This window comes from Brachycentrus maculatus, unplaced genomic scaffold (assembly GCF_059751285.1).
Source record: "Brachycentrus maculatus isolate JH-2025_06_01 unplaced genomic scaffold, ASM5975128v1 h1tg000404l, whole genome shotgun sequence".
Taxonomy (NCBI): Eukaryota; Metazoa; Arthropoda; class Insecta; order Trichoptera; family Brachycentridae; genus Brachycentrus; species Brachycentrus maculatus.
The window spans coordinates 320,367-346,036 of record NW_028281153.1 but is presented as its reverse complement, the minus strand read 5'-3'; the positions used below and the strand labels follow the sequence as shown (position 1 = coordinate 346,036).

Here is a 25,670-nt window from a genome sequence, read left to right as displayed (position 1 = left end):
GTGGATGTTTTCGGAATGCCCAGAAAATGTACTATATCCCAGCAAAATCAGCATATTTTTATCTTAATATTTACCCGCTACAGGGCAGAAAGCGTTGTTTTTGCATTTTGAAGAAAAGGTATTTTTAAATTATTATTTTTTAAATATACTAAATATTTTTCAAGCGGAGAAAAAACATTCAGGTTTTACCTAAAAAAATCTGTTGCACAGTAAAAAGTTCAAAAAGTGGCTCGATATTTATTTTTAATACATTTCATTATATTTTTAAACTTTAAAAACGATCTCCTGAAAAATTAAGTTTTTTGAAATATGACGTTGTTGAAAGGAGTGAGCGTTTTCATCACTTCTGTTCGTCTCTTCGGACCTTTTGTGCCCTCTAAACTTCTAGAGTTCTATAGCTAAGAGTTCTAGAGCCCACAAGGGAGCGCTATCGCGTTACTTTAAAGATAGACTGGTCCAGTGGTTAATTACATTTAGGTAAAATGTAAAATAATGTTCCCAATACATGTTTTTTTCATCATCTTCCTTTATGCCTCATGATCTCCTAGAATGTTAAGCACTGGGTATATGATACGCCTCCATTCCTACACGCCTTGGACCAGTATTTAAAGAGAAATTTCTTTAATTGACTAAATTGACCAATCCACCTCGTGGAAGACTGACTGGTCCAAAATTCGTCCGAAAAGTATTAATTTTCTCCAGTGATATAAAATATCTACAATGAAACTTTTAATTATTTGGTTTTACGTTTGCAAGATTTTTATATGTATTTTTTTTTATTTCCAGGAAACCCTCAGCCAACAAGCTGACGATAAGAGGATTGCAGCACAATTGGACCCGGTCGTTTTGACGGGAGATCTTCTCATATCCGACAGGAGGAACAAATTGGAAAACTCTGCTCAGGTATGTACATTTCCATAAAATTAATTGATCCTGGAAGTATAAACTAGCGCGGGCCAGTCAGGAACTTGTCAGCATTTGTTCATTGCTAGGAGAAAACTACGTAAAACTCCTCAGGCTGGACTGTTGACTGTTGTCAACGGGCCTTCCGTTCCACTAGAAGAGGGTTCGGCATTTTGCGTCCTAGCTTGGTTTGTAGTACCAATGTCCTTCACTATTTTTGTCATATATAATATCGACAGCCCCTACGTAAAGTAGTCTATCTGCAAATCTGTTACTTTACAGGAGAGAGCTTACAAGATTTTTTCAATGTATTTTCTTTATTAATTAACGGTTTTATCTGAAATTGTAAACTAGTATTATACATTAAAAAACACGATAAAATAATGCATTAAATCGTTTTAAAACTTAATGCTTTGTCTAAATGAAGTGGTTAGCGTTTTAGAAGTTCAGTTTATTTCGAAAATTCGATGTAGATAGCGTCTTATACTCCTGAAAACTAGGCATAATTTATTTTATTTTATTTTTTTATATGAGAAGATAACGGTCAGTTGATAACTTCCACCAAATATCTCAAAATTGACAAAACTGTAGTTAGGGCACGTCGATATGATACCACCTGTTGTGAGAGTTCCTTATGAACTAACACGGATCGGATGTTGGATAGGTCCTCACCCAGGCTCCTGCAACGCACCTCCAGCTGTTGTCCATTGTGTGTGTGATATTGTGTGTGGGTGAACATCTCTGTAATGAGATTGTTATCTTCTTCTTGTGCCGTATCTGGTCTCCTCAACGTTGGGAATCACTCTGGCGAAGGCTTCTCTATCTTGCGCGACCCGGAATAGTTCCCCCACATGTCTCATCCCGGTCTAATCTCTTATGTTGCGCAGCCAAGATGTTTGCATTCTGCCAGGACCATGCTGTCTTCAATTTTCTCCATCAGTATGGTTTGAAGTAAACTGTACTTTTCTTCCTGCAGAATGTGACAGAATGATTCTGCAGATCTTAATGTCTTTTAGCAGTTGTCTACTGCAAATGGCTCTCCTCAAAACCTCCAAGTTGCTGACTAAATCTTACCATGAAATGCGAAGCATTCTCCTGTAAAACCACATCTCGAATGCTTCCAACCGATTCATAATGTGAACTTAAAGATCAATAAAGAACATCATCTTTCGCTTATTTGGAACTGTCCTCTTATTACTTTAAAAAAAAAAAAATTATTATGTCACTGCGACCATATTAGGTCTCCCTCTGTATCATAGCTCACTCTCAAGACCTACACGAGTCATGTAGCTCACGACCTGTCTTGGTGGTAAGAGCTTCACCTTCCCAGAGTCCAGTAGTGGCCCTCCAAGGATGTGACTTTGTTTGCGAGCGAGTCCGTCCCAGTTATAGAGAATGTGGATTTGTGTTTCGTTATCCTCTGTACAAAATCTGCAGACTGGGGAGTCAAGTATTCCAATTTTTGACATGTGCTTCCTTAGTCTGCAGTGTCCTGTCAAGGTCCTGGTTAGGATCCTTATTTATTTTTTGCTACGTTTTAGAGCTTCTGTGGTGAATTTCCGCAAATACCCCATGATCAGTTCCTTCGCGTGTTTCATCCTTATATGTTTTATAGTTAGTATTTCTACTAACCACACACGTGATAAAATAATCACTGGTCCTTCGAGAGTAACAATTTGAGGATGTAAGGTCCCCAAATCTTTGCATCGCACTGTGGCGAAACCATTGGTCCAAGTCTCCAAACCATACAATACACACACCAGACATAGCACTTCAACATTCTCTGCTTAGTTTCAAATTAATGAGATGGTTGTACAATTTGTTTTCTCTGTCTCTCCCCCTCAGAGATAGCGATTCAACATTCTCTGCTTAGTTTCAAATTTAATGAGATGGTTGTACAATTTGTTTCTCTTTCTCTCCCCTCTCAGGGATGGCGGAAGCGAGTGGGACAGCACGACGCCACCCTGTTCTCGGTGGCCGGGCGCATGGGCAAGGACGCGCCCTCGCTGCCCAGCAGCCTGGCCTCCTCGCCCCTCGCGCCCGCCCTCGTCACCACAGCCCAGGAGAAGAAGACCCCTCAAGCCAACAGATTCAGGTACGAATTTAACCATTTATTAAAAAAACTTCCATCAGACACTGGACTATTCACCCTACGGATGTGAACTTGACATCGTAAGTTTAAGTTTCGAGAATTATAGAAAATGTGAAACAAAATTTTATCCCTAATGTACTGTAAATTTATATTATTTTTTACGACCCTCATAGGCTGATCTCTTTACACATCGCTCACTCCTTTCAAGAATGTCATGAATAAAAAAACTTGATTTTTCAAGAGAACATTTTTAAAGTTCAAAAATATAATACAATGTATTAAAAATAAATATCAAGCCACTTATTGCACTTTTTACTGTTCAACAGATTTTTTTAGGTAAAATTCGAAGGTTTTTTCTCCATTTGAAAAATATTTAGTATATTTGAAAAAATAATTAAACAAATCCTTTTCTTCAAAATGCAAAAACAACACTTTCTGCCCTGTAGCGGGTAAATATTAAGTTAAAAATATGCTTCTTTTGCTGGGATATAGTACATTTTTTGGGCATTCCGAAAACATGCACAACTGAAAATTGATGATTTTTTATTTGTGACATTCTTGAAAAGATTGAGCGACACGTGTAACATTCACCAATTCTACCCATGATTCTCAATCACACTACTCAAATTCTTGGAACTTCTCATTATACTGTTTGTTTTCGATACCTACAAACTGTTTAAATCAACTTGAATTTCACTGGAGTCATCTGTGATGAGATGAGAGAAACTTTTTATCAAGCGGAAACTCTTTCTGCTTACTAAAAAGTTTCTAAAAGATTATATTCACACACTCTAGAAACGCTGGAAATCTCTTAATCAGGAGTCACTACAATTTAAGAATGGTTTTTTTGAGTCTGGTTTTGTTTGGTTTTTAGATCTCGCCGCGCCGAGGGCATGTCCACGGGCCTGATGAAGTCGGTGTCCACGGCGGCCGTGTCTCAACCAGTCTCTCCCAAGAAGCCGGGAATCGGAGACTTCAAGCGGAGCATCTCGGTGTCTGGCGTGGACGACATGGCGACAGACAGCACCGGCAATGACAGCATGACCAAATCAGACGGAGGTAGGAAAAATCTTCAATTTTCCATTATTTTGGGTGTAAGAATTTGGTTTTGAATATTGAAAGCATTAACTTTGTTGATCATATTGATGTATTGTTTTGAGAAGTAAAAATATGTTGTTTTTTGATCCACTCACATTTTTATTAACAGCCAACTAGTTTCGGCAACAACCTGTTGCCCTCTTCAGGGTTTAATTTATGACTAAGAACAATTAAACCCTGAAGAAGGCAACAGGTTGTTACCGAAACTAGTTGGTTGTTATTAAAAATATGAATGGATCAAAAAACAAAGTATTTTTATTTCTCAAAATAATATGTAAAAATTTGGGACTATATTTTTGGAAAATTGTATTTTAACATTAGAGTTGAGAGAAGATATATATGAAATATGGTATTTTGTGCCAAATGCGCGGCCGTCGATATACCGACGATGACGTCAATGTGTTATGGCGGTCAAGCTGGAAGATTGTGTCACGGCGTGCACGTTTCTAAACTTCTGATTTGTCAATAATATCCACAAATAAGCAAATCAAACTGATGATGGTCAGCTGGAGTGCGTGAGACAAAATGAAGAGTTCACACATAAGTGTAACGGACATCAGTAGATGGTAGAAGATAGGCAATTGAGATGGTATGGTCACATAAGACGCAGAGAACCTGATCATAGAGAGTCTGACGTACCCCGCGTAAATAAGTTCATAACCGTGCCATCGAAGCGCTTCTATGGCGGACTAGCCGCACACGCCAACACTACCATAAATTCACTCTCGACGTACGAGCTTCACTCGTACCGTCGCTATAAAAGACCGAAAGAGGTCCTCCTCCCCTCCTCGTAATCCTGCAGCACTGCGCATTTCTTCTTAACCCCTTCGTAGGTTTTAACCTACACAACCCTTTCAAGTCATTCGATAAAATCAATTTTTTTTAACCCAATGAAGGAGCAGGAGGTCACGTCGACCCGGTACTCTATGAGCCATTAGATTCAAGTCAAGTCAAGTCACCTAATTATATTGTGAACCAGGCAATCGCCACGGATCTTCCTCCAAAGATGCCTAGAGGAAGACCATGCTACAGAAAAATTATGTGATTCAAAAGCATGGCTTAGGTGACACTGTCCATGCTATCTAAACCTGAGGACGAGGAGAGCTGACCCCAATGTTTACAAAGATGATAAGGAATGGAGCCTGGAAGTCGAAGAAGTTAATAAGGTCTATAGTTGAATAAACAATCAAAATGATGTGGTTGTTTTTCAGGGCGCGTGGCTCCCTCTGTGCCGGTGCCTAGAGCTGACGATGAGACCTTCACGTCGTTCTTCACCAGCGCCTCCCAGACCATGGTGGACTCACCCACCTCCACCTTCATCCCGTACAACAACAACAACAACGACCAGATCCCGGAGGATATCGACCTTGACGCCATCGACAGCGGAGCCAGGCAAATGTAAGTGGAAAAATATCACTCATCGCTCACCCTTTCAAGAACGTCATAAATGAAAAAACTTGTTTTTTCAGGAGAACGTTTTTAAAGTTTAAAAATATAATACAATGTATTAAACATAAATATCAAGCCACTTATTGAACTTTTTACTGTGCAACAGATCTTTTTAGGTAAAACCTGAAGGTTTTTTTCTCCATTTGAAAAATATTTAGTATATTTAAAAAATTAATTAAACAATACCTTTTCTTCAAAATGCAAAAACAACACTTTCTGCCCTGTAGCGGGTAAATATTAAGTTAAAAATATGCCTCTTTTCCTAGGATATGGTACATTTTCTGGGCATTCCCAAACAACAAACTAAAAATTGACCATTTTTTATTTATGGCGTTCTTGAAAGGAGTGAGCGTCATGTAAAGTCATCTAAGTCATAAAGAAATAAATCTTTGAGATATAAATATGACTTTACAATACCAAACAATTCCAACAGAACTCAAATACTTAAATAACCTTCACAGAGATATGTGGAAATGATTTACCAAAAAAATGTGCTTTTATTATTACTTTTTCTAACTACTGGTGGAAGAGCATTCCATGCCTTCGATCAAGCAACAGCAAAGGCTCGCTCGCCAAATTTAGTGCACTGGTTGCGAGCTGGTAAGGTCACTTTGTCCATTTCAGTTGTTGTATATGTCGCAGCCTATCAAAGCGCGAAACGTCTATCAACCAATTTGTCTGGAATACACAGCTCTTTTAGATACTCTGGAAACAGGCGCTGTGTGGTAGTGGGTAGACGCTCGACTGCGAAACTGGCGTCGCGGGTTTGATTCCCGCCTACTGCAAAATAAATTCAAGAAATATTTTTTTTCAATTGGTCTGGGTGTTCGAGTTAAAGTCACTTCAAATAGAGAATTTGCGGGTTATTCATTAAAAAATAATGAAATGTATTTTAGTGTTTCCCACAAACAATGTGCTAATATGACTGATTTTTGCAGGTTGAGCGTGACCGGTGTGAATCGTGTGCGCGCCACGCGGCGCGCGGGAGGCTCACGCAACCCGCTGCGCGCGCTGGCGGCACGCACTGACTTGCGCCAGGAGTACACCGAGCCGCCGGCCACGGGAGTCGCCGATAAGGAGGCTGCTCGCCTCAGAAAAGACAAGAGTAAGTCAATTGATTGAGATTCATCCTTCAATGTCCCAAGGATACGGATAACTCTAAAATTTACACTTAGCTTCACATACGGTGTTTGAAAATGATCCAGAATGGTTCGAAACATGTGTCACAATAGATTTGAACAAATACTGGTATTTACCTAGTAAAACTTTAGTTAAAAAAGAAAATATGAAAACTTGAGTATTTAAAGGATCTTGGCCTATTCTGTCGCTGGCCTTATTACTTTCACCCTTTACCCGTACCAAATGCCGGCAAATAAAATAGGCCTTTGCAGATTACTGACCTGGTACAGGCACACCCTGTTAAAGAAATAGCTCATTGTAATTGTGTGAAAACTTGAAATTCTTAAATAATTTTGCAATTATGTGTTATTTTTGTAACTGTGTGAAAATTTTTTATATTTGTGTGAAATTTTTTTAATAGTTTGAAAAATTTGTAACTGTTTGATAAATTTGTAATTGTGTGAAAAATTTATAATTGTGTGAAAAATTTGTAAATGTGTGAAAATTCTGTAATTGTATAAAAATATTGTTAATGAAAAATCATTTTGTCCCCAGTCGCGGTGGGTTCCCCGATGGCCGTGGAGGCCCTGGCCGGGCTGGCCAGCCGCGAGGACTTCACGGCGGTGAGCCTGAAGAAGACCGCCTCGGGCGTGTACCCCGGGGGGCTGGGCGCGGCGAGCGCCGAGGCGGGGGCGCCGCTGCTGCTACACGTCAAGGGCCGACGCCGCGTGCAGGCGCGCCTCGTGGAGCCCGCCGCCGACAGTGTCAACAGCGGCGACTGCTTCGTGCTCGTCACCCCCGACAAGGTCTTCAACTACAACGGGCTCTATGCCAACGTCATAGAGAGGTATGCCACTGCCCATAATGGCCATAAAACTTATTTATAGATTTGGCGTTTAATTTGTAGAACTCAATTTTTTTTATGTATTAAATGTGAAATCAAACACTGATTTTTTTATTGTACTAAGTTGTATTTTATTGTTAAAAAAACACATAAAAATAAATTTTGTGGCACTGGAAAGTGTTTCCTTTTTCATTTATGTTTTTGTTCAATTTTTAGATCCCGCGCATCTGATATCGCTCTTCACATTCACACCAAGAAAGATCTAGGATGTCTTAACTCTACTGGTGTCATAACCCTGGATGAGCAAGTTAAAAATCGCTTCCCGAAGCAGTGGAAACAGTTCTGGAACCTCCTGGGAGTCCAGGAAGGCGTCGAGGACTTTGTCCCCACTCCGGCCGGAAACGCGGACGAAGACGAGATATTCGAATCTGGCATCATCTCCACCAACATGTGCTACGAAGTCTTGTACGACGAACTCGTGCCTGTGGAAGAGTATTGGGGACAGACACCCAAGATCGCGATGCTGGATCCTTCCAAAATCCTCGTCTTTGATTTCGGATCGGAGCTTTACGTGTGGAATGGAAAGAACACCATCCTGGAGAACCGAAGACGGGCGTTCCAACTCGCCCAAGAACTGTGGGACGAAGGATACGACTACAAAGACTGCCACATCTGTCCTCTCAATATCCACCAAGTTCTCGGAGCTCGCCCTGAATTTAAAGAAACATCTCAAAAGGATGTGAAAAGGCCGCCTTGGGCTATGATAACCAAAGTCACCCAGCACATGGAGACTATTCTCTTCAAGGAGAAATTCCTAGATTGGCCTGACTTCACCAGAGTCATCAAGGTCAAAGAGGAAGAGGATTCTTTCAAGGGAGCTGCCGAAATAAAGCCGTGTAATGTGGACGTCATGTGGAACAGGGAGTACGAAGACCCTAGTCTCGTGTTGGAGGGCTCTCACGTCGGGCGGGGAACTCGGCACTACGACAAGGAAACCATGAGGCATTTCGAAGTGAAAACTAAGTCAGTCACCAAGTGGATGATCCAGGAATATGACTATGTAAAATTGGAACCCGAAGATTTGAACGAGTTCTACTCCGGCGACAGCTACATCATCCGATGGGAGTACCAGGTCACCGTGACGGGCAGAGAACTCAACGGCAAGCCTTCCAAGCACAACACGACTGGTCGGGATCGGTGCGCGTACTTCTGCTGGCAAGGTAGAGATGCGACGGCCAATGAAAAGGGTGCGGCGGCATTGTTGACTGTGGAGCTAGACCACGAGAAGGGACCCCAAGTCCGCGTCGCGCAGAGCTGCGAGCCCCCGGCCTTCCTGAACCTCTTCGGGGGCTCTCTAGTCATCCACCAGGGGAAGAAAGGGTCAGAGAAAAGCAAGCGCAGGCTGTACGCCGTTCGCGGCAACATCGAGAACGAATCTCACCTCGTCCAAGTGGCCTGCTCCATGAGGCAGCTCAGGAGCCGGGCCTCCATGCTTGTCGTGGATTCGGAGAACGGCGAGATTTACGTCTGGCACGGAGTAAAGAGCCTGAAGCACACGAGGTCCCTCGCCGTAGAAGCCGCCAAAAAAATGGCAAGCAAAAAGAGTTCGGATCTCTTCGACCCGAGTGTGTCCACCGTGGCAGTTTCTGAAGTCAAGGAGGATGAGGAACCGAAGGCTGTGATAGATATCCTGGGCGGCGCCAACAGGGAGCTTTACCATTCGCTGGCGAGCAAGCAGAACAAGACTGAAGAAGAGGATTCCGCGGTGACTCCTCGGCTTTTCCACTTCACGGATCTCTCCGGCCAGTTTGACGCCATAGAAGTGCTCTCTCCGCTGCGGCACGAATCTCTCGTGACGGCCTACCCGTTCTCTCAGCAGGAGCTGTACTCGGCCTCCCAACCTGGTAAGTCGGATCGGAGACAGTAAGATATTGAAGAATCGAGTGTTGGATACCATTCTAACTATGCGATCGTTTGCAGGTCTTTATCTCCTGGACTGTGGAGATAGATTATGGTTGTGGCAGGGCTGGTGGCCGCAGCAGGAAGACTCCGAGAGCATTGAAACCGGCTCCGGTAAGTACTGGCACTCGTCTATTCAACTGTCCTCATCCAAAGTATCTAAAAATTACACAAATTACTCCAAAGGGGGTGAATTAGAAAGACAACAGTCGAATTCATAGCAACGTAACTAACTAACTAACTAACCATCACGCCCCTTCCGCAGGGGTAGGCAGAGAGAATCGAACGCCACACCACTCTGTCTTTGCAAACATTTTTCGCCTCTTCTACATTCATGCATCTCCTCATACATACCCGACGATTATTATGACTCCTGACCCGGCCGCTTTCAAGTATTTGAGATACCTGATTGTGCCAAGTTTTCCTCGGTCTTCCTCTGCATAGAAATGTTTGTAATAATAACACAATGAATGGTGGTCATAATGATTGGAGATCTCAGTGAAGCAAGCAGTTTAGTACATATTACACCTGTTTCGCTTACACACGGCTATGTTGCGTATGGAATGGCGTGCATATGGAAGCGAAGCGTGTAGCAATACTGTTTAAACGACCACAAAAACTAACGGTCTTTTGAACAGTATTGCTATACACATCTGATACCATAATGTAGTTTGTAATAAGCAGAGGAAGAACAAGGTAAACTTAGCATGATCAAGTATTTAAAATACTTGTGTGGTCAGTTCAGGAGTTGAAATAATTGGCGTATAAATAATTATGTATGAGGAGCTGCACAAATGTGGAAGAGTGAAGAATGTTGGTTAGTTAGTCAGCAAGTTAGCTTTGACCATCTCATTCTATTCCCAACTAGAGAGTGTCGATAATGGTTGAGTGGTAATTGCGATGATTGACCTCTGTTAATGTCTTTGCACTGTTCCGTGTCTGTCTGCTGTGCTGGTCGGGGTTGTGGGCGTCTTGTGTACCGGCCAGCGTCGGGTCGGAGTCGGATCTAGCTGACCAATTGTACTAAATACTAATCCCTTTCACTGCCTATACCGGGGTACGTCTAGAAAATTTGGTGATGGACTTACAATCTTGTATTTATTTAAATTGGCAGTGACAGGTATATTGAAAGCTCTTAAATGTAAATTCACAGTAAAATCGGGATACAATTTTATATTGTTTCACATTTTCACTTAGTTTTGAAAAAAATTGTATAGCAAGAGCAGATCTGTCAGGAAGCCTAGATGCTTCTGTATCAGATCTGGGCATGCGGTGGGACAGCTTTCAATATTCCCAATGTGCTGTGATCTGGAAATGGGAGCAGAGGAATATCGAGGAAACTTGGCATGATCAGATGTTTCAAATACTTGGGCATGGTCAGCTCAGGAGTCGCAATAATTGGCAGATATGTATGAGGAGATGCATGAATATGGAAGAGCGATGAATGTTGATTACTTAGTTAGCTAGTAAGCTTTGTCCATCTCATTCCGTCCCCAAGTATTGTGATTGGGATATGAGGGAGTCACGAGGACTGGTCACTGACTCCGGGTTGCAATGCTCTCTCTCCAGGCACCCAGCGGTGGCAGGCCTGCAGACGCGCAGCCATGGAGACTGTCCTGGAGTACTGGAAGCTGTCCCGGCCCGGAGCGCCCGCCGCCCGCGCCTACATCGCCGTGGCCGGCCTGGAGCCGCTCCCCTTCACCAACATGTTCGACGACTGGCGGGACAGGGACGATGTGGCCGAACTCAACATCGCCGTAAGTTCAAGTCTTATTAAATAATCTATGACACGGCTGACCATCGAGCAATTGAAAACATTGAAGATGCTAGGTGACAGCACCTGTCAAGAAGCACGCTGTCCACTCAATGATTTTTTAATCTTTTTTTTTATATGAGTTCTAGGGATCTTGCATCCCTTATGTCACTGCGACCATATTAGGTGTATTGTGAATTGTGACCTCCATCTGCATAGCTCACTCTCAAGACCTACTTGAGTCATGTAACTTAGTCTTGGTGATAAGAGCTTCACCTTCTCGGAGTCTAGTAGCGGTCCTCCGATGAGCAATGCTTATTAGTGCGCGTGTTGCTGTTACGTTCAACAGATGGCGCTGCCATTGCGGTAAAAAAAAGTGTTTAAAAAAAACTTAACACAAATCTCATTCTTAACCCTTCACTACATGACTTTTTTTGCATGACTGCATGACCGCATTGACAGTTCGTCTTCGAGAGACGAGTGAAGTTATTATTTTGGCGTTCATAGCCCATCTTTTGGCTAAATTATGAACTATATACGTGAGTTATGAATGTATCTAACCAATAACAACAAAGAATGGTTGCTTATAGTTTTAAAGAACGTTTTAACACTTTTGGGTATGTAACAAATTTGATACACTATGCAGTGAAGGGTTAAGATAAGGCAAATGGTTTTGTTATATTCCAGTACGGCCACAAGGTGGGCGAGGCTGCGACGAGTGTGGCGGTGGAGCTGTGCCGCCTCTCCAGGACCAGCTTCCCCCTGGCCGTCCTGAGGCAGCGGCCCCTCCCCGAGGCGGTGGATCCGGCGCACATCGAGAAGTACCTCATCGCCGAGGAGTTCCAGGTACGGACAATCATCCAGCCACCTTCCTTTCCTCGCCTTCCCAACTTCCACGCAATACGAAATTTACTCCAACTGTTGCGGTCAGATCCCGTCAATGCCATCTATTGAGTAAAGCGAAACAATTGTTTCAGGAAGCTGAACTTTTGGAGCTACGAGAAATCTATTGCCAACAGTGTCTTAAATATATTTATTCATTGATTTGGCGTCTAGTTTGTAGATTACACAATGTTTGCGGGAGACGCTTAAAAGTGTCTTTTACTTACATGTTGGCTGAGAGCGGAAGACGCTTATAAGCATACCATTTGTTTACTTTTAGTAGAGCGCAAGAGACACCAAAAAACATTGCACAGGTCAGAATTGGATTTTCGGTTACTTGTGATTAGAATACGACCCTAATAAGTATACTAATTACGTTGATGAAATAATCGAGGTTGATGAAAAACCACCCGTTAGTATCTTACTACTTGAGAAGTTAATAACTGGTCCTGCACTGGTTTGGAAATTTGATTAAAACAAAAACAGTTAAGGCCAAGTATACGTTAAGTCGCAAAATTATTTTCTCTATTTAGAGACGGATTTCCAGGTAACATTCTACGTAAATGATTTTTTTTTTAAAACATAATTTTTGCATTGAAAAAATAAATTTTTATTCAATACGATTATATGGTTTTGAAAAAGAGTTATTGAAAGGTAGAAAAAAATATATAAAATAATTTTTCCATATATATTTTAAAAGACATCCCATATATAAATATATCTTTTTTATTGAGCGGAGCACACAACCAGCCCTGAGCGTGTTGAACATATTCTGATTTGAATGCTAGAGACAAAGTTTGAGATCTATGCCGTTACGACCAGTCCCGCGATAGCTTTGACACAAACCATTTTTAAGAATTTATTTTCGAATGAACACATTTTTTTCTCTTTATTTTAAATTCTTTTGCATTACATGACATAAATTCAAATACAAAAAAAATATAAATATAAATACAAAAAAAGATCCCACAAAGGCATGGCCTGTGTGTGTATACAATATAATTTAATAATAATAATATTTAAAAAAAAAACATTATCCGCACCACAATGGTGCATAGGGCACTGCGTCATATAAACGCAGTGTTATCTTGATGGTTTACACATGAAGGAAAGGTGATCAGCCCTCCGCTTCAGGTACCAGTCCAGGGTAATATTGAATAAATATGACAGTGAAAAAATCACTTATATTTATTTTACCCCCCTTGGGAATCGAACCCGGGACCTCCAGAACGGTAGCCGAGCGTGCTGACCATTACACTACGGAGGCGGACAATATAATTTAGTCATAGTAATGGGTATAAGGGTATTATTATAAGTAGAACTATTATTCAATAGCGTTAAAATACAATACAAAAAATACTTGACAATCAGAAAACATTTTTTTATTGTTTTTTTTAAATAAAATTAAAAACTTAAAAACATAAAAAAGATGAACAAGTAAAAAGTTAGCAAGCATGTACTACAAGAAAAAGAAGCTTAAATCTGTCTCTTCAATAAATAATCCAAGCAAAATTTTAAATCCACACAAACTTAGGTAATTAGCATCTAACAAATAGTCTTTGTGGAATAAGCTGAACAGTTTTGGAGCTATGAAAAATGAGTGTCTTTGCGCGAGTCTGGATTTACAAAAAGGGATTTCTAATAAATAATTCATTCTTTGGCTAGATCTATTATTATTTTTAGGAAATAAATGTTGGCGGATAAAAACATATCACTCACTCCTTTCAAGAACGTCATAAACCAAAAAACTTGATTTTTCAGGAGAACGTTTTTAAAGTTTAAAAATATAATACAATGTATTAAAAATAAATATCAAGCCACTTATTGAATTTTTTACTGTGCAACAGATCTTTTTAGGTAAAACCTGAAGGTTTTTTCTCCATTTGAAAAATATTTAGTATATTTAAAAAAATAATCAAACAATACCTTTTCTTCAAAATGCAAAAACAACACTATTTGCCCTGCAGCGGGTAAATATTAAGTTAAAATTATGCTTCTTTCGCTGGGATATAGTACATTTTCTGGGCATTCCGAAAACATGCACAACTGAAAATTGACGATTTTTGATTTATGACGTTCTTGAAAGGAGTGAGCGATATTTTAGACACTTTTTTTTTATGTATTAATTTTAAATCAATCACAGATGTTTTGAGTCTACTAAGTTGTATTGTATTAACAAAAACACATAAAAAGTATATTGTGACAATTGTTTCGCCTTGTTTGGGCATTATCAAACGAATGTACATTGGGGTCGTATTCTAATCTCAAGTAACCGAAAATCCAATTCTGACCTGTGCAATGTTTTTTGGTGTCTCTTGCGCTCTACTAAAAGTAAACAAATGGTATGCTTATAAGCGTCTTCCGCTCTCAGCCAACATGTAAGTAAAAGACACTTTTAAGCGTCTCCCGCAAACATTGTGTAATTGGTTGTGCCCTGCAGACTGAGTTTTTTGTAATATGAATTTTTAATTTTAAAACTAAACTTTAGATTGAATATTAAAATTTTAAACATATGCCATGCTTACAATCGATAAGTATTTTTAATTTGAAATAATTACTAGACCCCCCCAAACATGGGATCATACGCTATCTGACCTTTTATTTTGGTATGCAAATGTTAAAGAAATGGCCATTCGATTGATTAATTTCCTAATTGCAGGAGACATTCAACATGACGAAGGAAGAATTCTACGAGCTGCCGGCGTGGAAGCAAGCCAACATAAAAAGGGACCTCGGTCTCTTCTGACCCCACTCTTCCGATCCGGTCGTCCATGACCCGGACTCTCCCCGGCCCGGGAACGACGGAGAAACTCTCCGAGGATCTTCGGTCAAAAAAACACCCCGTTCGAGAAGCCTTAACTTTCGAAAATCTAACCTGAAATCCAAAATGCCCAGTTCGTCTAGTTTCCAATGCGATTTTGACTCGCTTGCCGATCGTAAAATTGGCGATAAAAAAGACCTGATCGTGTTTGCTGGCGGGAGAAGCTGTTTCGTCAGCAACTTTCCCAAATTCACGAGTAATAAGAAGAGCCATATCAGCCGAGCGTTCCTGGGAGAACCGTTTTCCGGTGATCAGCGAAGGAGCATTTCGCCTTCTTGCTCTTGCTGCATGCAATAATCGCCACCCTTGCACTCGGTTTCGACTCCAAACTGTTTCGACGTTTGCAAAATTTTGCAACTTTTCCAAACTGTTTCGACTCTTGTAAAATTATGCAACTCTTTCAATCTGTTTCGACCTTTGAAAATTTTTGCAACTTTTTCAAACAGTTTCGATCTTTGCAAAATTACGCAACTTTTCCAAACTGTTTAGATTTATTTTGCAACCTTTTCTTTCGGTTGCGACTGGATATTGTCGTTTAAGTTGCGACTTTTGCAAACATGATACTTGGAAAGAGTCGCAACCTTTGCAAACGGTTGCAACTGTCACGAAAACCCTGGACTTAATATAACTGCCACTTATAAATATGCCTTTCCTATCAATAATTAATTGTAACTAATATACTGTTAACATTTAATCCTACTATTTTTAAAGACACGTATTTACAGAGAGTTTTGTTAGTTTATTTTTTTTTTTCATTTATAAAAAGAAAAGAAAAAATAACGCAAGGCGTGATACAATGATGTTTGTCGAAAAATGAAGACTAATTTTGTTTAACTAAAAATAAACATATGTATTATATATCTGTTGTTTTGATTTTTGTAAATCTCTTTTAGTGTTTGACACTTCTTATCCTGACAAATTATAGTAACAACAGCAGACTTGCAAACGGTTTCAATTTTTGCAAACAGTTTCAACTTTTTAATCAGTTTTAACTTTTTAATCAGTTTCAACTTTTTAATCAGTTTCAACTTTTTAATCAGTTTCAACTTTTTAATCAGTTGCGACCGATGTACAGTCAAGATTTTTGTACACTGTTAGAATTTTAAAGTAACGCGTTTCTTTTATCACAATGTTACATGTCGTATTCAATAGTTTTTTGGATTTTTTTCTATCGAAGCTATCAAATTTAAGTGACAATTTAATTGCTAAGTGCGGATACACCCGTGTAAATATAAGGCCAGAATGCAGGCATCCTGTCGCGTATTAAATGGTGTATTCATTCGAGACCTTGGCGTTTATTGTATACCAATTTTGTCTATTTTTTAAAATATATCTGAAAAATGTAACGTTTCGTTTTTATACATCTGACAATTTCTCACAAAATACTCAATTCGATCCAATAACAAAAAAATGCTATGTAATACTTGAATTTTACGTTTTAACCAACATTAAATTAGATGAATAACGCTCATAAAATTGTATTGTTTGAATTTTAAAATTTTTGATCCAAACTCACTTTTTCCCACATCCACATCCCGTGGCGCATAGGGCACCGCAACGTAATTATGCGGTCTTGATTACGGACCACGCTGAAACGATTGCGACATCAGTCAGGCAACATTCTAAGGTTGTAAAAAAGCACTTTTCTATGTTGGTGTTGTTTGTGCGTGCGGAAAATTAACTGTTACGCTCGATGCCCAAAAGATACGTCACTCGTAAAGATACGTCAGTCATAAATGCAGTTGGTGTAAGACCAAAGTTATCTATGTGCCAAGAAGATATAAGAACACTTTGGGAACCGCATCTAGAGAATGGTCTTCTTTTTCTCTTCTTTTGCTTGGTGTAGGCCTTGTGGCCTGTTTTTAAGAGGGATTAGCCTCCTGCGATGTCGTTTCCCAGCTGTCAATCCATCTCTTTGATGGTCTGCCCTGGAGTCGTCCATATTGGGGTTGGCCGTGCAAGGCAATGTGGGAGAGTCTGGATGGTTCCATTCTCCTCACATGCGCATACCATTGTCTCCTTCGCTGCCTTCCCCGCCTAACAACATCTTCGATCTTGCATATTTCTCTTATCCTGGTGTTCCTTATTCCATCTCGTAGACTCTTGCCAGATATGCTCCATAGAGTCTTCATTTCTGACACTATTATCGCGAGAGCTAATGACGCTGTTGCCATTTAAAAAAAAAAAATAATAATAATGTTGACTTTTTATGTTTTACCTTTCCTCATTTAAGATTTTCAAAGTGTATTTTATACTTTTTTTCCGCACTCGGTCACTTTGTGAGGTACCAACGCCGTATCGCTCACTCCTTTCAACAACATCATATATCAAAAATCGTCAATTTTCAGTTGTGCGTGTTTTCGGAATGCCCAGAAAATGTACTATATCTCAGCAAAAGTGGCATATTTTTAACTTAATATTTACCCGCTGCAGGACAGAAAGTGTTGTTTTTGCATTTTAAAAAAGGTATTGTTTAATTATTTTTTTAAAAATACTAAACCTTTTTCAAATGGAGAAAAAACATTAAGGTCCTACCTAAAAAGATCTGTTGCGCAGTAAAAAGTTCAATAAGTGACTTGATATTTATTTTTAATTCATTTTATTATATTTTTAAACATTAAAAACGATCTCCTGAAAAATCAAATTTTTTGATATATGACGTTGTTGAAAGGAGTAAGCCATATTTGGCTTACAAAGTTTGAAAATGTTTCCCAAACTGTCACATTCAGACTTTACATTTAATTTTAATTAGTTACAACATATCAGGTACGTCGTACTGTTGGTGTGAGATTCACTACTCGGATCGAATTGACGTAACGCAAAGATTGGTTAAAAAAATAAAAATTTGTTTGAAAGCACTGTTTCTGTTTTATCATTCGCAATTGTTTTAATGTTGTGAATTTAGTAGTAATACATATTAAAATAAAAAAATCTTTGTACAAAAACATCTTTAGATTTTCTAAAAAAATAATTAAGTTGAGAGCTATTGCAACGTAGTATTTTCATACATAGATATCTCTTTTATCATATTTGTTAAATGAATAAAATATTAAAAAGATACTGAGACTTAAATTTTACTAAAATCTTAATTTTTTTTTAAGTACTTCAAACTCAATAGCTTTCTAATAAAAAAAAATTTTTCTTTGATTCTGCTCCCATTTGCATTCAAATGGTGCACAAGGCACCTCATTTTGATTATATAAAGGCAGAGTGATCAGTCCTATACTCCAGATTTGTGGGTATTACTCTGGGTGAAAGACATTACTGCTATGCAGGGAAAGAAAATGAAGGAGGAATAATAATAGTTGCTAAATAGAGAAGAGTAGCAGCACATTTGGGGTTGCATACCCGTACTCGTACTGGCTTCTGTTGTTAAGTTGTGGACTGGACATTTAAAAAATACATATTAATTAATTAAACCACAGAATATATGTAGATTGGTACTAGGAAGCGATATCTTTTAACAAACGTTAAAAAAAAATCAGCATTTAAAAAAAATATTATTTTGTAAATACATGAATACTAAGAAGCAATATCTTTCAACCAACGTTAGTAAAATTTTATTTTGTTTTTTAAAAAAATCTTATTTTGTAAATACATGTATCATTTGTAAAGATAGCATTTATCTAAATTTTCATCTGAAAATAACACTTTGCAATATCTCTCAATTTTTCTGCGTGATATATCATAAATATGAAAATTTGTATCAAATAATAACGGTTGGTCAATGTACCGACTAGTAATTTTAGCAACTCGGTCAGAAAAATTATGTAATTTTGACTGATGTTTTTTTTAATGTTAAAATTTTGTACGCTTGCGCCTCATCCTAATACGCACAAACTATCCGTCTGAATGCTATTTTAGTTTAAAAATGGCCGAAATACTTAAAGCGACGAACCTTAAGTTATATTATAAATAAATAATCATATCTTTTAATCTTAAAAGTACAGTGATGCCCCGATACATATGCCTACACCCCGATACCCTAGAAGTGCCCCGGCACTTCTAAAAAATTTGGTGGTGGTTTTACAAACTTGTATTTATTTAGATTGACAGTGACAGGGATATTGAAAGCTTTTAAATGTAAATTCACAGTAAAGTCGGGATACAAATTTGTTTTAAATTTTCTATAAATTTCGTAATTTAGTCCATAAAACAAAAACAATATGGCTTTGCACGAGAAGGTCTGTCAGGAAGCCTGGATGCTTCTGTATCAGATCTGGGAATGCGGTGGACAAGCTTTCAATATAAGAAATGGTTTCCGTAACAAACACTGCCTACTATAAACTTTCTGCTCTTATATTAGCAACTCACATAAGGAACTTCGCTTCATATAACAGACTGTATCGTATGTCATCTTACCACTCCAATGCTCCATAGCCAATGTGCTAGTACATACATTTATCAACATACGACAGTCGTTCGTCTTTGCGTTTATCTCTTCTGTGCGTGTCATGTCGACTATCACTTGAGAGTAATTGTCCTTGTCTCGGGCAGCACTAAACAGCGCCTCAACGGTCCTGATCCCCGTCCAATCCCGTGTATTCCGGAGCCAGGAGATCCGTCTTCTGCCCACACCTCGTCGACCATCTATTAGTTGCAATAGCTCATACTTGTCTCCTCTCAGCACATGCCCCAGATAGGACACCTTCCGGACCTTGATATCAGTCAGTAAGTCTTCTTACTCTTGCTTTTTGGAGCAGTTCATTTATGTTGCTGACATTTTGTGTCTATTTTATGGCTTTTAAAAAAAGCAGGACGGCGATTTATGTTAAAATAAAACAAGATATTTCTTTTTATTATGAATTTTTATTGAATAAAAAGATTTGACCCTTCTAGCCTCAGTAGACTCTACTAAATCTTAGTTTGACTAAGAAATAAAAATAAAAATCAAGGCGTCTTTTTTATGTTATATTATCATATTTAATGCTACAGAATGATATTTTTTTCAACTGTTGAAAGTGAAAACGCATTTCCTTACTCCTGGAGCAAATTATGTACCTGAGGTGAGTGTATTATATGATGATGCGTGAACACCTCACTCTTTGTACTCAATCAGGTTGGGTGGGTAAGTAAAAAGAGGACGATTTCATGTGTGTAAGGGCTTTTAAAGCCTCTGCTACAACACTGTTCTCGCCAACTCACTGTTGCCAACTGTCAAGTTGTCAAGCTTGACAGGTCCGCTGTCCATTTAAGGACCTACTCGAGCCACCACACACATGTTATGCGAGGCATCACTGTATTTTAAAAGCCTTAAATTTAAATTTATGTACGTCATAAAAAAAATTGCTGGTAAAAACACTAATACTTGATAATCAAGGAATCATTTTGATAAGAATGGAATTATGTAATAACAGCTAAGTTTAAATAAATCGATAGTTGATATAATTAGATGTATATTTTGGAATTGAATATTAGACCGTAATATTCAAATCCTATCTTGTTCGGTTAGTATTTTTATACATATCTTTTAAAGAACATGTAAATTAATTCTAAAATTTTTACCATTTTACTATAAAGATATTAACTGCTTTTTTAAATTAAAAAATGGCCCAAAGTGGAGAGAAAATTGCGCTTTCTGTGAAGGAGATGACGGTGGATTTAAATTAATGTATTAATAAATGTAAGCTAATTTTTTCTACCAGAAAATGTATATATTACCTAAATGGTTTGTAAATTTTTTAACTAATGTGAATTTAACAATGCGAATTGATGCAAATTTACTCGGTTCATGAAGTGATCTTTCCTCAATAAGTGCATATGTTTTCCATGTAATTTAATATTTTATAGTATGTTGTGCCTGTAACCATTGTGACTAGTATTTACAAATTTTATTTGCATATTGTATTATGATTTTGTTTTCCATAACGTTGTACCGATGTCATGGAATGTACGTTAATAAATTGGATTTTTTAAAGTTGAATCATTGTCTTTCTCTTTTAACCCTTCAACCCCTTCCTTACCCGATGGTGCATAGGGCACTGCATAATATAACTTCAAACTTCACTTGAAGCCCTCATCCGCACCCCAATGGTGCATAGGGCACTGTATCAAATAAAGGCATTATCTTGATCATGCGTTATCTTGATCATTAACACACGAAGGAAACGTGATCAGCCCTCCGCTTCAGGTAACAAACAGTCCAGGGTAATATTGAATAAATATTAACGTGAAAAAAATCACACTATTACTATTTATTTGACCCCCCACCCCGAGGATTGAACCAGGGACCTCAGTATGGTAGCCGAGCATGCTGACCATTACACTACAGAGGCGGACAACTTAACCCTTAGAGCTCCTCAATTTCTTAACCTTTCCTTTTTACTGTGATAAAAAATACCTTGAGTACCGAGTTGAGTCACACTCGACATCAGAGTTGGTGTAATAAATATCATGTTGAGCCATACTCTACATTGGAGTTGGGCAGTAAATATCGGTTGAGCCACATTCAATATCAGAGATGGTATAATAAATACCATTTTGAGCTACATTTGACATTGGTGTTGGGGTAATAAATATCATGTTGAGCCATACTCTGCATTGGAGTTGGGTAGTAAGTATCGTGTTGAGCCACATTCAATATCAGAGATGGTATAATAAATACCATCTCTGGCTAAACTGGCAGTGCACAACGGAGTCCTGGTTCCAACTCTAATGTATGGAAGTGAAACATGGAGTTGGCAAAAGAAGGATGAAAGTAGACTGAATGCAGTCGAAATGCGATCTCTCAGAAGAATGTGCGAAAAAACGATGTATGATAGATGTACGAATAGTGAAATAAGGAAGGAATGCAAAGCCGAGATAAGCATTATCTATAAAATTAAGAAAGGTGTGTTGAGATGGTTTGGACATGTAGAACGAATGAGTGAGGAAAGAACGGTAAAACAAATTTATGAGGCGAATGTTAGCGGGAAAAGAAGCAGAGGAAGACCGAGGAAAACATGGCACGATCAAGTATGCCAAATACTTGAAAGTGGTCAGGTTAGGAGTCGTAATAATCGGCGGGTATGTATGAGGAGATGCATGAACGTGGAAGAGGCGAAGAATGTTTGCAAGGACAGAGTGGTGTGGCGCTATATTCTCTCTGCCTACCCCTGCGGGGAAGCGGCGTGATGGTTAGTTAGTTAGTCAGTTATAATAAATACCATTTTAAGCTACATTTGACATCGGGGTTGGTGTAGTGAATACCATGCTAAACCACCTTAAAAATAACACTGGCCAACAATGATTTTGTAACTGAAATTTTGATGACTGATTTGGACTAAGTTAATCGTTCTTATTCAAAGTGTATATGGTGACAAGCTTGTATCACGTCAAGTTTCGATGTTACAGTCATATTATTGTTTGTATGGACCCCATACGTTGAAACCGTAATAGTGGTTGGTATCTAGACATGCTTTAGTCAAAGGTCTAAGGGATTCGAAAAAGGCATTGATAATTATGGAGTAACAGTGGAAATATATTAACTTATTAATATTGAATACGATAGCATTATATGTTTATATATATTTATGTTCGCCTCCGTAGTGTAATGGTCAGCACGCTTGGCTACCGTTCTGGAGGTCCCGGGTTCGATTCCCAGGGGGGGTCAAATAAATATAAGTGATTTTTACACTGTAATATTTATTCAATACTACCCTGGACTGGCACCTGAAGCGGAGGGCTGATCACCTTTCCTTCATGTGTAAACGATTGAGATAACACTGCGTTTATATGAAGCAGTGCCCTATGCACCATTGGGGTGCGGATAAGGGTTTTATTTATTATTATTATTATATATTAATACAAAAATAAAAAGATAAACTTTAGTCAATATCAGAATTAAAAATATCCTTAACTAAAAAATCTGACATGCTACATTTTTTTTTCTTCCGTTTTTTAATTCAGCTATGCAAAGTGCATGAGGGTCGGGTATTTTTATGCCAGTTACAAAATAAAAATTTTAAATTGTTGACCAGTGACATTATATAATAATAATAATAATTGCATGGAAGTTACGGTAAATGTTTTAAATATGATTTGATGTAATTTTATTTAAGAAATGGATTTTGTACGTAAATTTATTTTAATTATTAATTATTTAATATAACTAACCATCACGCCGCTTCACCGCAGGGGCAGGCAGAGAGAATCGAACGCCACACCACTCTGTCTTTGCAAACATTCTTTGCCTCTTCTACATTCATGCATCTCCTCATACATACCCGACGATTATTACGACTCCTGACCCGGCCGCTTTCAAGTATTTGACATACCTGATTGTGCCAAGTTTCCTCGGTCGTCCTCTGCTTCTTTCTCCAACTACATTCGCCTCATAAATTTGTATAACCTAAATAATAATTATAATAATAAGTCCGCCTCCATAGTGTAACGGTCAGCACGCTCGGCTACCGTTCTGGAGGACCCGGGTTCGATTCCCAGGGGGGGTAAGAATAAATATGAGTGTTATTTTTACTGTAATATTTATTCAATACTACCCTGGACTGGTACCTGAAGCGGAGGGCTGATCACCTTTCCTTCATGTGTAAACGACAAGATAACACTGCGTTTATATGAGGCAGTGCCCTATGCAACATTGGGGTGCGGATAAGGGTTTTATTATTATTATAAGTAAATTTAAATAATAATTTAAATAATATAGTTGAATCTGGAAACGTTGGTTGACAACCTCTTCTATTTGCATTACCTAATGCAATAGAAGAGGTTTGGTTTGTGCATGGTTTTCAAACCCTGCCATGTTGTGTATTCAACATAGAATTTTGTCTAGCCTCACACCAGTCGGATGATGTTGTTTACAACAAAACCCCGTCGCTGGTCAAATAAAATTAATGTTGAAAAAACTACATAGTTCTAACTAACTAACTAACTAACCATCACGCCGCTTCCCCGCAGGGGTAGGCAGAGAGAATCGAACGCCACACCACTCTGTCTTTGCAAACATTCTTTGCCTCTTCTACATTCATGCATCTCCTCATACATACCCGACGATTATTACGACTCCTGACCCGGCCGCTTTCAAGTATTTGACATACCTGATTATGCCAAGTTTTCCTCGGTATCATAAATTAATAGTTATCATAAATTTGTTTAACCGTTCTTTCTTCACTCATACGCTCCACATGTCCAAACCATCTCAACACACCTTTCTTAATTTTATCGATAATGCTTATCTCAGCCTTACATTCTTTCCTTTTTTCATCATTCGAACATCTATCAAACATCGTTTTGCCACACATTCGTCTGAGGGATCGCATTTCGACTGCGTTCAGTCTGCTTTCATCCTTCTTTTGCCAACTCCACGCTTCGCTTCCATACATAAGGGTTGGAACCAGAACTCCATTGTGTACTGCCAGTTTAGCTTCCGCTGATAGATTTTTATTTGCTAAAACTGATTTTAGTGCACCATTCACCCTGTTCCCAGCATTCACTCTCCTTTCTATGTCTTTATCAATCTTTCCATCCCTAGAAAACATACTACCCAAATATATGAAATCATCTACCTGTTCCAAAATCTCCCCATTTACCAATATTTCACACTCAGATCTACATTCATCTCTTTCAAAAACCATGATTTTGGATTTTGGATTTTGGATTTGAACATACTGATGTTGTTAGCGAATGACATTGATAAAGAAAAACAATATGGAAAATAAAATTTCACATTTTTTATTTAATTGAAAAATATATCACATAATCAGGCCATAATTCTTATCTTGAACGTCAAGAGAACAGAATTCCCACATATGGAGATCATATCACTGGCATTATCATTCATTTAAACTAAGTCGTCGACTATTTACATAATTAAGTTGGAATTTTTATAATCTTTTCTGCATTTCCTTCATAAATTGGTATCACGAAATGAATGCTTAAAAGTGATATCAATAAATATTTAGATGATTTGATAAAGACTCAGTAATAATTTTGAAACGAGTATATTACATAAATATTAAAAATAAAAATAAAATCATGACACAAGACATGGGTGGGAGGAGCTTTAAATAGTTTTGTTAAAATTTAAATAGTTTTGTTGAAGGTTTGCGCATATGATATTTTTCATGTAAATAAATATTCACCAGAAATGAATAAATTAATCTAACTATAAAGTGTGTCTGATTATAGTGGTGATATTCAGAGTGTGCCTGATTATAGTGGTGATATTCAGATTGTGTTTGATTGTAATTGGGTTATATTCAGAGTGTGTTTGATTATAGTTGAGTTATATTCCGAGTGTGTTTGAGAGCGTAGTTGGATTTATATTCAGAGTGTCTCTGATTTTAGTGGTGATATTCAGAGTGCATCTGTTATAGGGTTGGTTGGAGGGTTGGTTGGAGGGTTGGTAGGAGGGTTGGTAGGAGGGTTGGTAGGAGGGTTGGTAGGAGGGTTGGTAGGAGGTGTTGTTGGGGGTCCTGTTGGGGGATTTGTTCCCCCGATAGTGGTCGACGGAGGTCCGACAGTGGTTCCAGGGGCTGCTGTGGTCTCCGGTGGTGGAGTACAAACTCCTTCTGGGATGTTTACAGGGAAGTCGCATATCTGAAAATATTTTTAGAGAATCATCGAGTCAGATCAATCAGAACCTAAAATCTGGTGGTGTTTAAAGTCTGCGTAATTATGGTTTATGGTGCTAATGTGATTCACTACTTTTTATCTTGTTTTTTGTTGTTGTATGGAATGGCATATAGAATTTAATGCTTGTGCCACTGTCAAGTTCAATAATATTATTTAATTATAAATCAAAGTGTGTTAAAAG

At 38.5% G+C, this 25,670-nt stretch overlaps 1 protein-coding gene across 1 annotated transcript in view; it reads left to right on the top strand.

Moving 5' to 3' along the window:
* LOC148302872 (uncharacterized) overlaps window positions 1–20,441 on the top strand; it is a gene marked incomplete at its 5' end in the record, with an annotated part of 143,085 nt that extends 122,644 nt beyond the window's left edge. Inside the window, 11 exons of the mRNA XM_088270916.1 lie at window positions 787–903; window positions 2,832–2,998; window positions 3,870–4,054; window positions 5,305–5,491; window positions 6,481–6,647; window positions 7,217–7,508; window positions 7,722–9,409; window positions 9,486–9,578; window positions 11,034–11,221; window positions 11,905–12,063; window positions 14,759–20,441. Of these exons, the coding sequence (XP_088127042.1) occupies window positions 787–903; window positions 2,832–2,998; window positions 3,870–4,054; window positions 5,305–5,491; window positions 6,481–6,647; window positions 7,217–7,508; window positions 7,722–9,409; window positions 9,486–9,578; window positions 11,034–11,221; window positions 11,905–12,063; window positions 14,759–14,845 (3,330 nt within the window). The remainder of the gene's footprint in view (window positions 1–786; window positions 904–2,831; window positions 2,999–3,869; window positions 4,055–5,304; window positions 5,492–6,480; window positions 6,648–7,216; window positions 7,509–7,721; window positions 9,410–9,485; window positions 9,579–11,033; window positions 11,222–11,904; window positions 12,064–14,758) is intronic.
* Window positions 20,442–25,670: the final 5,229 nt, after the last annotated feature.